The 14,576-nt window shown below is 40.0% G+C and overlaps 1 protein-coding gene and 1 long non-coding RNA gene across 2 annotated transcripts; one reads left to right on the forward strand and one right to left on the reverse strand.

Moving 5' to 3' along the window:
* Positions 1-137: 137 nt before the first annotated feature.
* Positions 138-3,930, reverse strand: LOC308090635. The gene is made up of 3 exons (XR_013933644.1): positions 3,794-3,930; positions 288-631; positions 138-240 (listed from the first exon to the last, which is right to left on the reverse strand). It is a non-coding gene; the product is annotated as an uncharacterized lncRNA (long non-coding RNA).
* vkorc1l1 (vitamin K epoxide reductase complex, subunit 1-like 1) lies at positions 3,794-14,537 on the forward strand. The gene is made up of 3 exons (XM_080435894.1): positions 3,794-4,045; positions 6,722-6,831; positions 10,875-14,537. The coding sequence occupies exons 1-3, from the start codon at positions 3,852-3,854 to the stop codon at positions 11,099-11,101; spliced, it is 531 nt and encodes a 176-aa protein (XP_080292020.1). The 5' UTR covers positions 3,794-3,851; the 3' UTR covers positions 11,102-14,537.
* Positions 14,538-14,576: the final 39 nt, after the last annotated feature.

Raw genomic sequence — 14,576 nt, forward strand, 5'->3', positions numbered from 1 at the left:
ATATATAATAGTGGTATTTGGCTCGCAAATTTGTGTCCAAGATGTAGGTAATACCAACCCTAACCCATGTCAAGTTTTTGTTCAGTAAAAAAAAAAAAAGAGGGTCAAGTTAAATAGCATTTTATATTAGATTTGACCCTAATGTTCAGAATTAGAGATTACATCATCATAATAAGCATCCTCAAGTCAAGAAAACATAACCCTCCAAAACAAAAAACAACCATGCCCAACAACACTCATCTTCACATTTTGAAGGTACAATAAATGGAAATTCAATGAACTTGAACTCGTTTACACTTGTATCTTTATTAGAACATCAAAGGATCTCTACTCAACATATACAATTTCTTTCATTCACAAAAAAAGACTAAATGCTGAGCACACAACACTGACTGACCTATATCAAGTCAACACAAAATATTCTGCACAGCTGTAACATGAGAGCAGCAGATCTTGTTACAGGGGCAAAATGTGGAATAGGCTGGAGTGCTATCTCGTCATGACTTGTCTGGGTCATAGGGTCTGGGTATGTTCCAGGCAGACGAGGCAGCACTCGGTTTGCTCTGCTGGGTCAGGAAAGGCAGAAGTACATTTGGCCGTGGTCAACTTTGGATCTCCAACTGGTCAGGGTCTAAGGAAAACATGAAAGTGCAATGCTTATGACCAAATCATCCACCAACTCTGTAGGTTTATGTTGCCAACATCATCAGTTACTCAACATAGTTGCATATATAATTATTTAGCTAAAACGCAATCAGAGAATGGAACCCAATTATTCTGTGCACACATCCCATCCATTTACTACCATTATAAATTCTGCCTGTTGAGAATAACTTTCAGCAAACACAGGTGACCTTATATGGGCCTGTTTGCAGGATTGTGGTATAAAGTTGTTCCAAAACAACGATGTGTTGGGAGATTGCTCATGTTTGTTTGTTCCATCCAGTGTCTATTTCAGTTCAAGTCCAACCAAAATACAAATAATGACGTTTCACTGCATCTTGTACATTTGGTAATTTGGACACAGCAATGGAACATTATTTTCTTTTCATCTTTTCGTGTGACAATGTCAAAACGTAAATCAAATATAATGATACAGAAAGCAAAAATGATATGATCCATGTATGAAACCAAATGCAATGTGAAATAGAATCTGGTACCCAGTGGTGTACTGTAAAGTAACTAAGTACATTTACTCAAGTACAGTACTTAAGTACAATTTTGAGGTATTTTTACTTTTGTGTATTTCCAATTATTTGAAAACTTTAGTTATAGTTACTTCGTAGATTTTGATTATTATTACTAAACATAAATTAACCACTTCAACCCTATATACATTTCGGCCATTTGAAAATAGCCGATCTAGCTCTCAATGCGTTGCGATGCAAAGCATTGTGAGCTTGTACATCTGCTATTTTCAAAAGATTTTTATACATTTTATACATTTGAAAACTTGTGAACCCGGGGACATAATGCAAAATGAGTACTTTCTACTTTAAGTACATTTTGAATACCAATACTTCTAATCAAGACATTTTTGAATTCCGGATTTTTACTTGTAACAGAGCACTTCTACATCGCTACTTTTACTTAAGGAAAAAAATTGAGTACTTTTTCCACCACTGCTGGTACCCCGGAAGATAAACAACTAATGATGAACATTTCATCGTGGAGGCGGGCACTAATGTTAAGATCTATACATTCTAGAATCATCAATAATTCAACCATTAACTTGTTTGACGTTTAACAGCAAATTAACAATAATCACCGAATGCAGGATACCAAATGTTGATGCAAGAGGCAAGTTGTCGTTTTTCTTTTGCACAGGCCGTTGTAGCCCTAGAATGTTTGTAAGATGACAGACATTCTAGGGCTAAGGCCGTTGCTCAACTTAACAACATTCAATCAATTTCAATTAACAATCAGTGCTTAATGAGTCTCCCAGTTTAGTAGACCTTGTATTGTGAATTTGTACTTCCATGTACTGATGTTAACTTCTCATGTCTTACCCCAGGTACGATTCCAGGCCACGCCAGCATATGTGTCGATGAAATGAAATTTGTCCCTGAGCAAGACTCTTAACCCCTAATTGCTCACAGGCCCTCATTGGAAACAAGCAAGGACTTTCATGAACGTCCTGTTAAAGGGAATTATACATTAATCAAATGAACACATGTTTCACACATTGTCAACCATACCCGCTGTTAGGAAGTCTTTCAAGATGAATCATGAACTCTTGGTTCTTTTACGTTTAAGTTCGCTGTTCTGGAGTTTCTCTGCGATCTTTCTCTCGTGCCCGGCGGGGACATGGCGATTGGTGTTCAGTCCTATTTCTCTCTTTGTCCTCCCTTTCCCACGGTCGTGACAGGGGTATTCATCTAGATTGTAATATTCGTATTGATCATAATGCGCTTCTTCGAAAGAAGACAGTCTTTCGATATCTGTTGCCATGATCAGGATTCAGGAATATATAGCAGTTTACAGCTGAGTTTACTACACGGATCTTCGCGAGCAAGTAAACAACACCTGACGTCAGCCAGTGTTTATATACGCAATAGTCACGTGATCGTGCTGGACTGCTGGTTATGTTGTGGAGGTTTTCTTTTCATGCCTTGGGTTTCCAAAAAACATGGCACTAGAGCGTCTTACATTTAGTGTTAAATAAATAACAGGCATTAGCCGATAAGACTGGTATGGTTATTATTAGCCTTGGATCATGACTATCATAGATATATATATTTTTAATCGATTTCGACATTTTTATGTCTACGATAGTCTTGGCTTGCACCCCCCAGCGCGTCTTGCTCTTTCACCAGTAAAGCCCGACTTCTCCGTACACGTACATGTACAAAATGTATATACAAAGTGTTTTAATCCCGTCTATGTCGGATTCTGTCGGAAGTTCATCAGGTGAAAGCCGGTATTACACTCAATGTAAAAAGGAAATAAACGAGGGGGGGATGTCGTTCGGCCACAGACGGGATTAAAAAAACACTTATTTATGAAAGATACGGACTAATACATCGCACAAAGACTCCGAAGCGCGAGTTAACATTTGGAGCAACCGGGTAAGCACCTTATATATATTTTTTTGTACATGTACGGAGAAGTACGGGCTTTCCTGGTGAAAGTGCAGGACGCACTGGGGGGTGCTAGCCAAGACTATCGTAGATACGAAAGTAAAAGTAAAAGTTCAAAAGTATTGGTATCAAAATGTACTGAAAGTACTCATTACGCAGAATGTCCCGTTTCACAAGTTTTCAAATGTATAAAAATCTTTTGAAAATAGCAGATCTGTGAGCTTATAGATCGTCTATTTTCAAATGGACAAATGTATTATGTAACTTAGGACTGAAGTGGTTATAGTCTAGTATCAATAATCAAAATCTACAAAAAGTAACTAGTAACTGAAGTTTTCAATTAATTGTAGTGTAGTAAATACAATATTTGCCTCTGAGATGTAGAGTAGAAGTAAAAGTACTGAAAATTGGAAATACTCCAGTAGAGTAAAAATACATCAGAATGTACTTAGTTACTTTACACCACTGATTCCAACCGGCGTTTGGAATGTGGATGGGTTATCTTTTGTCCACATAATAATCGTACACAGTGTCACGCCCATGGTGGTGTAGTGTAGTGTGGCAGTGGCACGTTCCGTTCTGACGCGTCGTGTTTCCACCACGTCGCGCGCGCATCTTTCGTCGGGAGCAGCAGCGGGAGGAGCTGCGTGTGTGTGTGTGGTGTGGTGTGGTGGTGTGTGTGTGTGTGTGTGTGTGTGTGTGTGTGTGCGTACCATCCGTGGGTGCGTCGCGTCGCGTTGCGTTGCGTGCATCTCCATCTAGGCCAGAAGAATGATGGCGGCGCCCGTCCTGAGAGTATCCACCCCTCGATGGGAGAGAATAGCCCGGCTGCTCGTGTGCCTCATAGGCATCGTATTGTCCGTGTACGCGTTTCACGTGGAGCGGGAAAAGGCCCGGGATCCGACCTACCAGGCCATGTGCGACGTCAGCACTTCCATCAGCTGTTCGAAAGTCTTCAGCTCGAGGTAAAAAAAAACAAACCCAAAAAATGTGGGGGGAATTCATTCTGAATGAGCAAAGCTAGCCCCCCAAGACGTTAGCTCAGTGCATCTGATGCCTAGATTTATACCGGAAACAGCCGATCTACAAGCTCACGGCACTTCGCCATCCGAGGTGCCGTGAGCTTGTAGATCGGCTGTTTTCGGTGCGCGACCCTCGGGCGCGCAACTATGGGGCTTTGACAGCTCAACACACCCCATCCCAAAAAGCAGCCCTCTGGTCTGCTGCTGCGCGGGGCTCAGCTGTCACACTGTGTACATTGAGCTAACGGTTCTGCTAACTTTAACTACCAAGGTGTCACAGTGTAGCTCTTTGGAATGAAGGGACACACACAGGACAGCATCACCCACTGAATGAATTAACGTCACCACGAGTCCACCATTCAGCATTTTACCGGTCAACACTATCATTAGCTTGATAGCTACGTTTGAGCTAACCTGGCTAGCTGCTAAGTACATAGTCATAGTTGTATCTGTTTCTGGTTACTAGCCAACACAGCCATCTGTGGAATACAAATAAGTTGCTTGCATCTCACTAGCATCAATCAACTATTTTTTTTAAAAATAAAGACAACATGTTCGTGTAGTGCCAGTGGCTAACTGGCTATTTGTGTATGTGTGTGTGTGTGTTTGAGGTGAATGCACTCAACCATACCAACACATTTTGGGGGCTTAGCCTGGTCACCCTCGTTAACATTTCTATACATAGCAGTCCTGTTAAAATTACGAGCTGTACAACAATACTTGAAATTTGTTAGCCCTACTCCCTGCACAAATGGCTGTTAGCCCAACTCCCTGCACAAATAGCTGGTAAAGGACACACTGTACAGGCCAGGCCAGTCCAGGATTTTATTGGAAGAACTCACTGGGCTGTACTTGGAACATACTGATCGTGTAACTGAACACTGCACAGTGCACACATATGTTGAAATCAATCGGATAGGCTACATTACTTTGACTAATTGTTTGAATAAACTACTGCTGGTTATTCTATAATCATGACAATATCCTCATTTGAAAGCATAACAAACTCTTTGACAGAGAAATCAGAGTGCATTTATTTCCATTATGTATGTTAAGACTTTATAGATGTTGTTATCCAAAACCATTTCATATTTCAAGCAATGAGTACTTCGAGAAGGTGCTGTTAAGTAGTACCTTTTGTAGAGATCAAAATTAAATTCGGGTTTGACAACATAATTTGTTCCATTTTATGTTCCTCCCCAATGCCTTGCAAAGGTCCTGCATCAATATTTACAGCCCGGTTAGAATGCAACACTACTGTTGTCAGTAACCTTTGTCTGATGGCTCTGAGTGTTCATCCAGGCTTCAGTCTGTGAGATTTTAATCTAAATTATTACCATTCTAAATAATTGTCCTAGAACCATTTCCACCACTTTTGAGTGACATTGAAAAATCCAAGGTGCCTCCCAGGACATCATTTGCAAACGTTGCTTTATGGCCCTAATGAAAGGGAGTTGGCATCACTGCTAATTTTCTTATATACACAATGAGCACATAATTGTAGGGTTGGGTCCAATTTAGGTCACATTATTGTGACACTACCATGTCACAAAATGTAGGTACAGTAGACAACTGCTCTTGATACTTTGACATACTGAACACAGCTGGTAAGTTGGAACCCCAAGAATGTATGCACTGTAATTGGAAATCTGATCTCTTGAAGTTAATTTGACAGATATTGATGTGATTAAAAAAACTGGATAAACAGGATCAGCTACTTTTTTCACTGTGCTTTAATAAATTATGTTGAATTTTGCAAACGTCTGTATATTCACATGTCATGACAGGTACTCTGCAATGCAGGTGAATTATGACATGCTCTATGTAATCAGGACAACTGAACCTGTTGGCCTGTGAAGATCTGCCGTTAGCAGAAGGGTAGTTTCCTGTTGAATGGGTAAAACTTTCTAAGTAGGTCTGTTGATGATGCACAGGCTGTTTAGGCTTCCTTGATGTCCAAATTTAATCTGTATGATGATTTTTTATTTATTTTTTTGTTCTCAAGGAAATGTGTCAGAACAAATGTGTCACTTCACTTTCCACAACAGACTTCAAAAACACAGGCTGACTCACAATGGGGAAAGAGAATAAACACAAATCACTGGGGCACACATTCTGACAATGGAATGTGTGGCCTTATGTGTTGTCGCTTGTTCAAAGTTCACTAGAAACAATGTGTCGGTGAAATCCTGTGGAGATTTGTTTTTTTGTTTTGTTTTAGGGAGTGGGGGCTGTTAAACCAGAACCAGTGTCACCCCAATTCTCATGTGCCTGATTGTCTACTCTACTACACTAAATGTTGGAGCTTGTTCACAACATCATGTTGCGCGCGCACACACACACGCACACACACACACACACACACACACACACACACACACACACACACACACACACACACACACACACACACACACACACACACACACACACACACACACAGTCTAAACAATGTACTGTATATAATATACAGTTCATGCTCATTTCAACAGAATGATGTTGACTTTTACTCCCTCACAAGTTTGATCCTTGGCTGCAATAGTAAACTATGATCTATTGTTATTTGTAGTAAACGTTCTAATGGCCTTTTCTGTTGATGTTTTGTTTTTCATGGTGTAGATGGGGTCGAGGATTTGGACTCTTGGGCTCAGTATTTGGAAATGACACTGCGTTGAACCAGCCGAACAGCGTCTATGGAATTTTCTTTTATGCCTTTCAGCTCTTACTAGGTAAGAATCTTTTTCCCAGGTCATCTGTAAGCATTGGTAATTCAGGTGACACGTCTCCCTAGTCACGGTGCTTTCAGTGCTGAATCACCACCCTCTGTTTGCCTAAACCTCACTCTGATGATAAGACAATAAAGACATACTTCAACTGGTATAATTAAAGGGTGGGGTCAGGAAGCCAAAAAAAAAGTTTTTATGATTGTGTTTTATGATAAATCCACACCAGTCACCACTCACCAGCATTAGTTAGCAATGCTGCTGGTTGGTTATTTGTGACATCATTTCTCCCTCACATTGCATGCATGCGCTTCCATGGGTCAGGGATGTGATTTTCTTAATAACATTTTCTTGGACATACAACTAAATTTAGATGGAAAATAACAATGTTGGTCATTGCATGTTAGTTATAGTGTAACAGACAAGTCTCAGACTTCTATGTTAATAATTTTTCTTATGGATGGCGAGTTTTAAATTTAGGGTTTGTCCTTCCTTCCAAAGGTCCTCTTCCTAATTTTAAGTCTCCTCCCCCATGATGACCTTGTAGTTGGTTTTGCTGACACAGTCATGATGGTTTTGATATGCTTGCCTGCTGACTGGCCCGTGGGACTGCTTAACCACCTGGTGCTGGCAAAGAACAAGAGGCCCTTTTACCCATAGCAGTTACGACTTACTCTTATTTGACTAACACAATAGTGGCCCAGTTAGGTCAAACTGCCGTGGGTTGGGATTTCCATGTTAAAGGTCAGCACCACACCACTCAATATATTAGTAGTATATAAGTTACTAATATAAGTTATAGTATTATTATGGTCTTTACAACAAGCTGTTTGTGAATAGGGGCAATGCTTTAAACTTCAAAATGAAAATTGAATCTGTAAACAATGAATTTGAGACTGACTTCACATGAATATCCAAAGGATCTTCATGCTGTGGGGGTGCTCTCCAAAACCATAACATTACTATAATCCCCAGAACATTCAAATTGCAAATGGTCACAGGCATCCAGCCACCTTTCCCAAGGTCTCAAATTCATTCTGTATGGATGGAGCGGCGAATTGGAGAAGGATGACCAGGTGTTTGCATGGGAAATACTGGAAATTATTCACAAATAGAACAATTATAAATGACTTAATTCAGAACTCGAATTCAATGTTAATGGAGGCCTTGTTTGTTAAATGTAATATAAGATGAGGCTTGCTTTCTCAATGTCATCGTGTTAACTCATTGAGTGCCATTAACGTGTTTCACGTGTTTTAGCGCTATGGTGCAACGTGCCATTAACGTGTTTCACGTGTTTTTGGGAAGAAAAAAAAAAAACGAAAAAAAAAAAAAAAGAATTCTTCCTGAACCCAAGATATCATTATCTGAAGATTTGCAGCTCCATCCACTCCTTGTTTAACTTATAACTGAAAAAGGCTGTATCTCGCTTCCTAAGCACTTTTTTTTACTAAATTTTTAATTTTAATAAAAATTGTAATGGCCAGAAATAGATATTAATAATTATGGCACTCAATGAGTTAATAATTACCTTTTTTTTTTTTTTTAACAATATTTTTACTGTTCCAATGAGATCATAGAGAATATTTTACTAGAAATTTGTACTGAAAGCAACCCAATATAATGCAGTTTATGAAGTATATTATCCGTATATTGTATTATCACCCATGCATTTGTCATTGCCTGAGCTTATCCAACCGAGAGCAGGCTGATACCCTCGGCTGATACCCCTGCCTGTGGTGGATAAGAAGGGCAACGACAAATGCCGGTTGATCGTTAGTTTATCACATAACCCATACATATTCTTATGTATTAACAATTACAATGAGAAAATATTAACTAGAGGTGCAAGCCGCTATGCGGCCGGCCCTCGCACCTACGTCGCACCGCCAATCCGACCATTATGCCCATATATGGAGATCTCTGTATCTGTCAGTTCATGTCCCTTTTATGCCAATATATGGAGATCACTGATGTCATCAGTATAGGCCCTTATATGGGCATGCCCCCTTTTATTCCCATATATGGAGCTGACTGATTTATTTGCGCCTGATGCCATGATGACGCATTGAGGTTAGACGACACACTCCATATTTGGGCGTTGCTGCACTGGGAACTCCTTATATGGTTATGGCTGAGTCATAGTGACATGAGCGTGACGACTTGGCCCGCCGGCCAGTCCTCCCTTAAGCCAATTTTAATATAAGATAGATTAACATTACTGTCAACAATGGAATGGAATAGCCCATAGGGATTTCCAACAGTGTTGAGAGAGTTGGCTCAGAACACAGAAGTGAATGTTGGCGTGTGGTGATTCATGTGAACCGTTAAAGGTCAATGTTTAATGCTCTGTGTTTTGGTTCCATTGCACCTGGATAAACTCCATTGTACTGTCTCCTAAGTTGTGAATTTTAACACATCATCCACAGCAACCATGTTTGGGAGCAGAGTTTTGTCCATGTTTGCAATGTTTGAGTTCTACAAGAAGCCAGGGCCTGAAGCCTGTTTCATGAAACCTAGATTGGGGATTAAGCCGGGATTTATCAACTATCCTGGATGAATTTATCTTGGCTTAGCCATGAATCGGTTTCATGAAAGCGGCAGATTAATTTAGCCAATAAACCTGGATATGTTTATCCATGACTGGGTTTCATGAAAGCAGTGCTACATTAGTTACCATGGAAATTTAGCTGTGAAGTTAGCCTGGTCCGGTTTAACTAATCCTATTGCCTTTACTATTCATTAAGCAGTCAATCTGGTCACAAACCACTGAGTTTTTCCACACTTATTCAATTCTAATGCGAAAATCGAAGATCTACAAGGCCGAAAAAACGTGCCTTTTGGCGGCCGGAGGTCCATGGGTGTCCCCGTTGACCCCTGGTCGCCACGCGTACCCCGGTGGACCCCCGGCCGCCAAAAGGCACGGTTTTCACTTGTAGATCTTCCATTTTCGGCAGAAAGAGGGCGATACCTCTGGAACAGTGGGTCGGCGAGGCGCACGCGGTAGTGCCGGCTGCGGGTCTGTGGGTCCCTCCCCGGGACAACTGCGGCCGAAACACCGAGGTATCAGAGAGAGAAATTGAGAAGTATCAGAGAGAGAAATTGAGAAGTGTTTCAGCAAATCTACCTAGTAACAATTCTGCCCAATGATATTTTTTCAAAAGACCAATCACAGCTTGTGTGTATACATGCCCACTTGTGTCGGCACTTGGTGTGAACACGCCCATTGGTGTGAACACGCCCATGTTCCAGCGTCATCTTTGCCTGTCTCCTTCTCCATTTCAGGATCAGTAGATCTGTGCTTGACCTCATGGTCTTTTAAAGGAATACGTGAACGCGCATTCAGCCTGGCTTGACTATCCTGGCTCGACAAAGTCGCTCCTTCTCAGCCTGGTTTATTCAGTTTCACGAATGCCAAGCCAGGCTGAGAAGGAGCGACTTTGTGGCAACAGAGCTGTGATTGGTCAGCTACCGTATAATCCCTCAGGAAGATATTGCTTTAGCGTGTGCTGATTGTTCAGCTGCCATATAACCCCTATAGCAGCTGACCAGTCAGCGCAAGCATATCACCCTCCCAGTCCTTTCATGATTCCACTCACCCCATCATTTATTTGGCATCAATCTGATTCCTTGACTGTTCAACATTCAAAACTCTCTTAGTCCTGACTTCCCATCTCACTTGATCGTTAGCTTATTTATCACGACTACTGCCCTCGTTAAGTACGTTTGTCTGTGCTATCATTATAATTCTTAGAACATTGTGTCTATCAAAGCCGCCATTCTAGAACACCCAACTAGAACCTTTATTTACTTTGAGATCTGTGTTCACAAGATGGGCAAGTGAGAGGGTTTTTATAGGTTTGATAACTTACTGACTAGGGACTCAGTTTCCAGATGAATGCTGCATAATTATGCAAACAGAGTTATGTGATCTGGACAGGTAATTTGAGTGACCTAATGTTGCTTGTGCATTTCTTGAACTTGTGACATTGTCTGTATATGAGTCGGCAATAGTGTGTTTGTTGTTTCCCGTTACTGTCTTGTTACAGGAATGACTGTCAGTGCAATGGCTGCCCTCTTCCTCATGACGACGTCCATCTTATCGGTGGTGGGTTCGCTCTACTTGGGCTACATCCTCTATTTTGTCCTAAAGGACTTATGTGTCATCTGCATTACCACATATGTGCTGAACTTCATTCTCTTTATCCTCAACTACAAGCGACTAGTTTACTTGAATGAGGCCTGGAAGCTGCAGCTTCAAGCCAAGCAGGACTGAAGTTGTAGAGACAGCGAGAATAATATAACAAAAAAGAAATGTGACCTCTGAACATGTGACTTGACACCGGGAGACCTTGCTTCCACAAGATGTTTATTCTGCTGTGTGTTCAAAAAACAAAACAAAAACAAAAAAACAAACAAGAAAATTAACTTTAAAAAGCTGGGCCTGACATCTCGGTGTTGATTGCAACCACAGAAGGATTTATTAGTGAATTATTTTTCTTTCCTTTTTTTCTTTTTTCAAACATTCTCCACTGGCAATGTACGGGGGACCCCATCAACCCAAGCAAGCAGAGGTAGTGGTTCACAATGTGGAAGATGATGGACAGCCCTCTTTTGAACAAAAAGGATCGGAAAATGGACAAAATATTGGACTTAAAGGGGTTTACTTGAAATAGTTTGAGGGTCCTGTCACAGTGGATCTGCACTATAACCTGAGCGGAACTGTATATTGCGTCGGAAAAGTAGAAATACATACATGATCATCTCTAGGTTATCACAAAGTTTGCAGATATAGTTTCATGAGGGGCAAGAAAATGATTAACATAAAAGTAGTGTTTTTTTTTTTCTTCCATGTTTACACTTCTAGCACGTAACTTTTTGAAGAGGACCACTAATATAAAACATGGGAGAATGTAAGGAATGTTTTGTCTAGTTCAGTCACATTCTTGTTTTCTTTTTGCATTTATGTAAATAGTTGCTGAGCAATATTCCAGGCTACATTGTGATTTAGTGTTGACATAGACATTTAAGGATAAAAACGCCTGCCAACAAAAACAGGAAAAACATACAAATCAATCTTGAATGGAGAACGCTTGAAGTCACCATTCGGATGAATAAGTCTGAAAATGTGCTTGCTGTTGGTGCGGGACATTTCCTTGCAGTTCAGGTCAGGCATGCTGTTCAGAGTTTTGGATGTCTTCTTTGCAAATGGTCACCATCTCATCTGCTCTCGGAAGCCATTAAGTTATACAAGTCTGTCGGACAGAATAGTAGGTTTGTAAGACCATGTCTACTCAACAGCACCTTCACTGTAATTTTTTGGGGTTTTAATGTTCAACTGTGTGAAAAGCATTCCTGACCGCCACACACAAGTGGGATCCATGAAGACTTATGTGCCTAAAGGATCGTGAGGTGAACTACTTTATTTTCAGGAGGGATGTAATGTCATGTAACGCCATTTTTGTTCTTTGTTTCACTGTCATAGGTCCTGGGCTTTATTTTTTTATGATCACTAAATAGTAAACTAAAATGCCAGTATAGTGTTTCAATAACTGATGGGTAAAGGGGATCTCACAAAACAGTGATGAGTCATTTGCAGAATGTGGGAAATAAAATACTGGGAAAGGTATTGCATTTTTGCTTGTTGAAATGAACAATGCAAGGTATTCTGTGCATTATATTGTGATATGTACTTCAGTGCACAAAAGACTGTGCACTAACATGTTAATTTACCTCTGAAAGTATAAAACTGGGTAAATTTTTACATGTTCAGGGGTAAATTAAAGCTCTGGATTTTGCTGTGTGGTAAAGATATCTGGGTTGCTGAATTGATATACTGTAGTTGACACTGGTGGCTCTGTACTTATTGCAACCATTTTAGTATGGAAACTGAAATAAATTAAAAATAATCCTTATCCAGCATTTAGTGCTATACAATTGTAGATTACCCACAGTACAGGAAAGAATGTCAACTTATTTGGTCCATTTCAGTATCTCAGTATTGTCCAAAGTGTGGAACAGCTCCAGGCGGCGGGATTTCCAATTACCAGCACCAAGATCAGACCATTGTTTTCCCCTTCAGATCATTTATTTTGTACATGTACACTTGTTATTTTTCAGATGCATGGTACAAAATGTCCTGGCTTCAAGCGTATCTTGGCCATTGGACAAACCTTATGGATACGGTTACAGAGCTATACATGTGGTTCTAGTTTAATACCAATTGGTTGATGGTTTCAATTCTACCGCTGCTATTCTCATGTCCCTTTGTGTATCACGGGATGCTTAATGTAAAAATGACTTGTTGATCTTGGCAAATGTTCAAACAATGAATTTTAGTGACAAGTGCTTCCTGTACTGTATCAAGGCATCTGTGTATGCAAATGGGGAAAGAGGCAGTACATGACTGTACTTGAAGCTGTAGTATACTCCTTACTGTCAGTACATGACTGTAGTGTATACTTCTTACTGTCAGACCAAAATGTGGCATCCCAGCCTTTTCTTTGTTACTGTATTCTATTGTAGAATGAGGTCAGTGGTTGGATTTTCAGCTCTTTGCATTTCATGGGTTAAAAGATTTTAGTAAAAACACACTGCTTCTTTTACAGACACAAAAAATATATTTTATTTTTCATTCTTTGTCAATCATGTCCGAAAAAGGCTTGTGCTCACTAAGACCGTGAATTTCACTCAGACGTGGACACGTTTTTTTTTTATTAACCATAACTGTGTCTTTTGAGTAACACATGTCCGTCTATTACATCATAAATGTGTTCCCAATATTTCTACTTGTAATTCAGTACTTACTTACCCAGTTATTTTAGACATGGGTGAGGAGATTGGGGCGTTAGTCATTCAAGTCAAAGCCCAAGAAGCTTGTATAACGTGATGTGTAATCGTAGGTTGGACAAAGAGGTCACAGTGATGTTTTTCTTTCATCATATGAAAAGGAGGGCTAAATTATCCCCAATACTAGACTATGACGGCATGTGCATTAATGTTCAATTAGGCCCTGCGGTATATAACTGCCATGTTTGTTGCATCACCAATGCCATCAAAAGTGCCTTCTGTTTGATCACTGGGCCTTGATCCAAAGAAGCGCAACAGTGTAAAATTAAGAATGACAGTAATTGGCACTCATGCTTGCCTTCCTTCAGATGTAATCTAATTGGTAATGCCCAAAGTTTTCTTAACCAATGTCAAAAGAAAAGTTACCTTTAAAAATGCCCTGGTCAATAATCATTCATGTTTTCCTTTTCCCCAAACTGATCTCCACATATTTTGTTTTCTAGCTAGTAAAAGTTTGTTAGCTAAGAGTACACTATATGTTTAAACTACAAGATTGTAATGTTTTTCCACCTTTTAAATATGCCCTTTATCTGTATAGACTGTTAACATTCTGGGTTGTTTTACTTAAAACAATGGGGTTGAGGGCTAGAAATTCATGTCAGCATAACATTTTTTTAATTTTTTTTTGTGGAAGAAAACTGTTTAGGTTTGCTTCTGTATTTGCCAAATATAAGTTTTAAATGCTGTATTTTCTTACCTGGAAAAGTGTTACATGAATGGTAGGGGGTGCAGAATCTCAAATCCATACCTTATGAGAAACTGTTGCAAAAGTTGACACAAGAGTGAACATTGGATATTGTGTCATTGTCATGTGGAAATGGTCTACCATTAAAACATTCCCTCTGAAACAACCTCTGTCATTTTGAATGTTTATTCTGAGAGGAATGCCTACTAGACCTGTA

This window comes from Gymnoscopelus braueri (assembly GCF_963280865.1).
Source record: "Gymnoscopelus braueri genome assembly, chromosome: 8".
NCBI classification, from domain to species: domain Eukaryota; kingdom Metazoa; phylum Chordata; class Actinopteri; order Myctophiformes; family Myctophidae; genus Gymnoscopelus; species Gymnoscopelus braueri.

What these genes read in the sequence shown, in the direction of transcription:
- vkorc1l1 (XM_080435894.1), top strand. Translation starts at nt 3,852, where the DNA reads ATGATGGCGGCGCCCGTCCTGAGAGTATCCACCCCTCGATGGGAGAGA. An exon ending in TCGAAAGTCTTCAGCTCGAG is followed by an intron (nt 4,046 to 6,721) that starts GTAAAAAAAAAC and finishes TTCATGGTGTAG; the next exon opens with ATGGGGTCGAGGATTTGGAC. An exon ending in TGCCTTTCAGCTCTTACTAG is followed by an intron (nt 6,832 to 10,874) that starts GTAAGAATCTTT and finishes GTCTTGTTACAG; the next exon opens with GAATGACTGTCAGTGCAATG.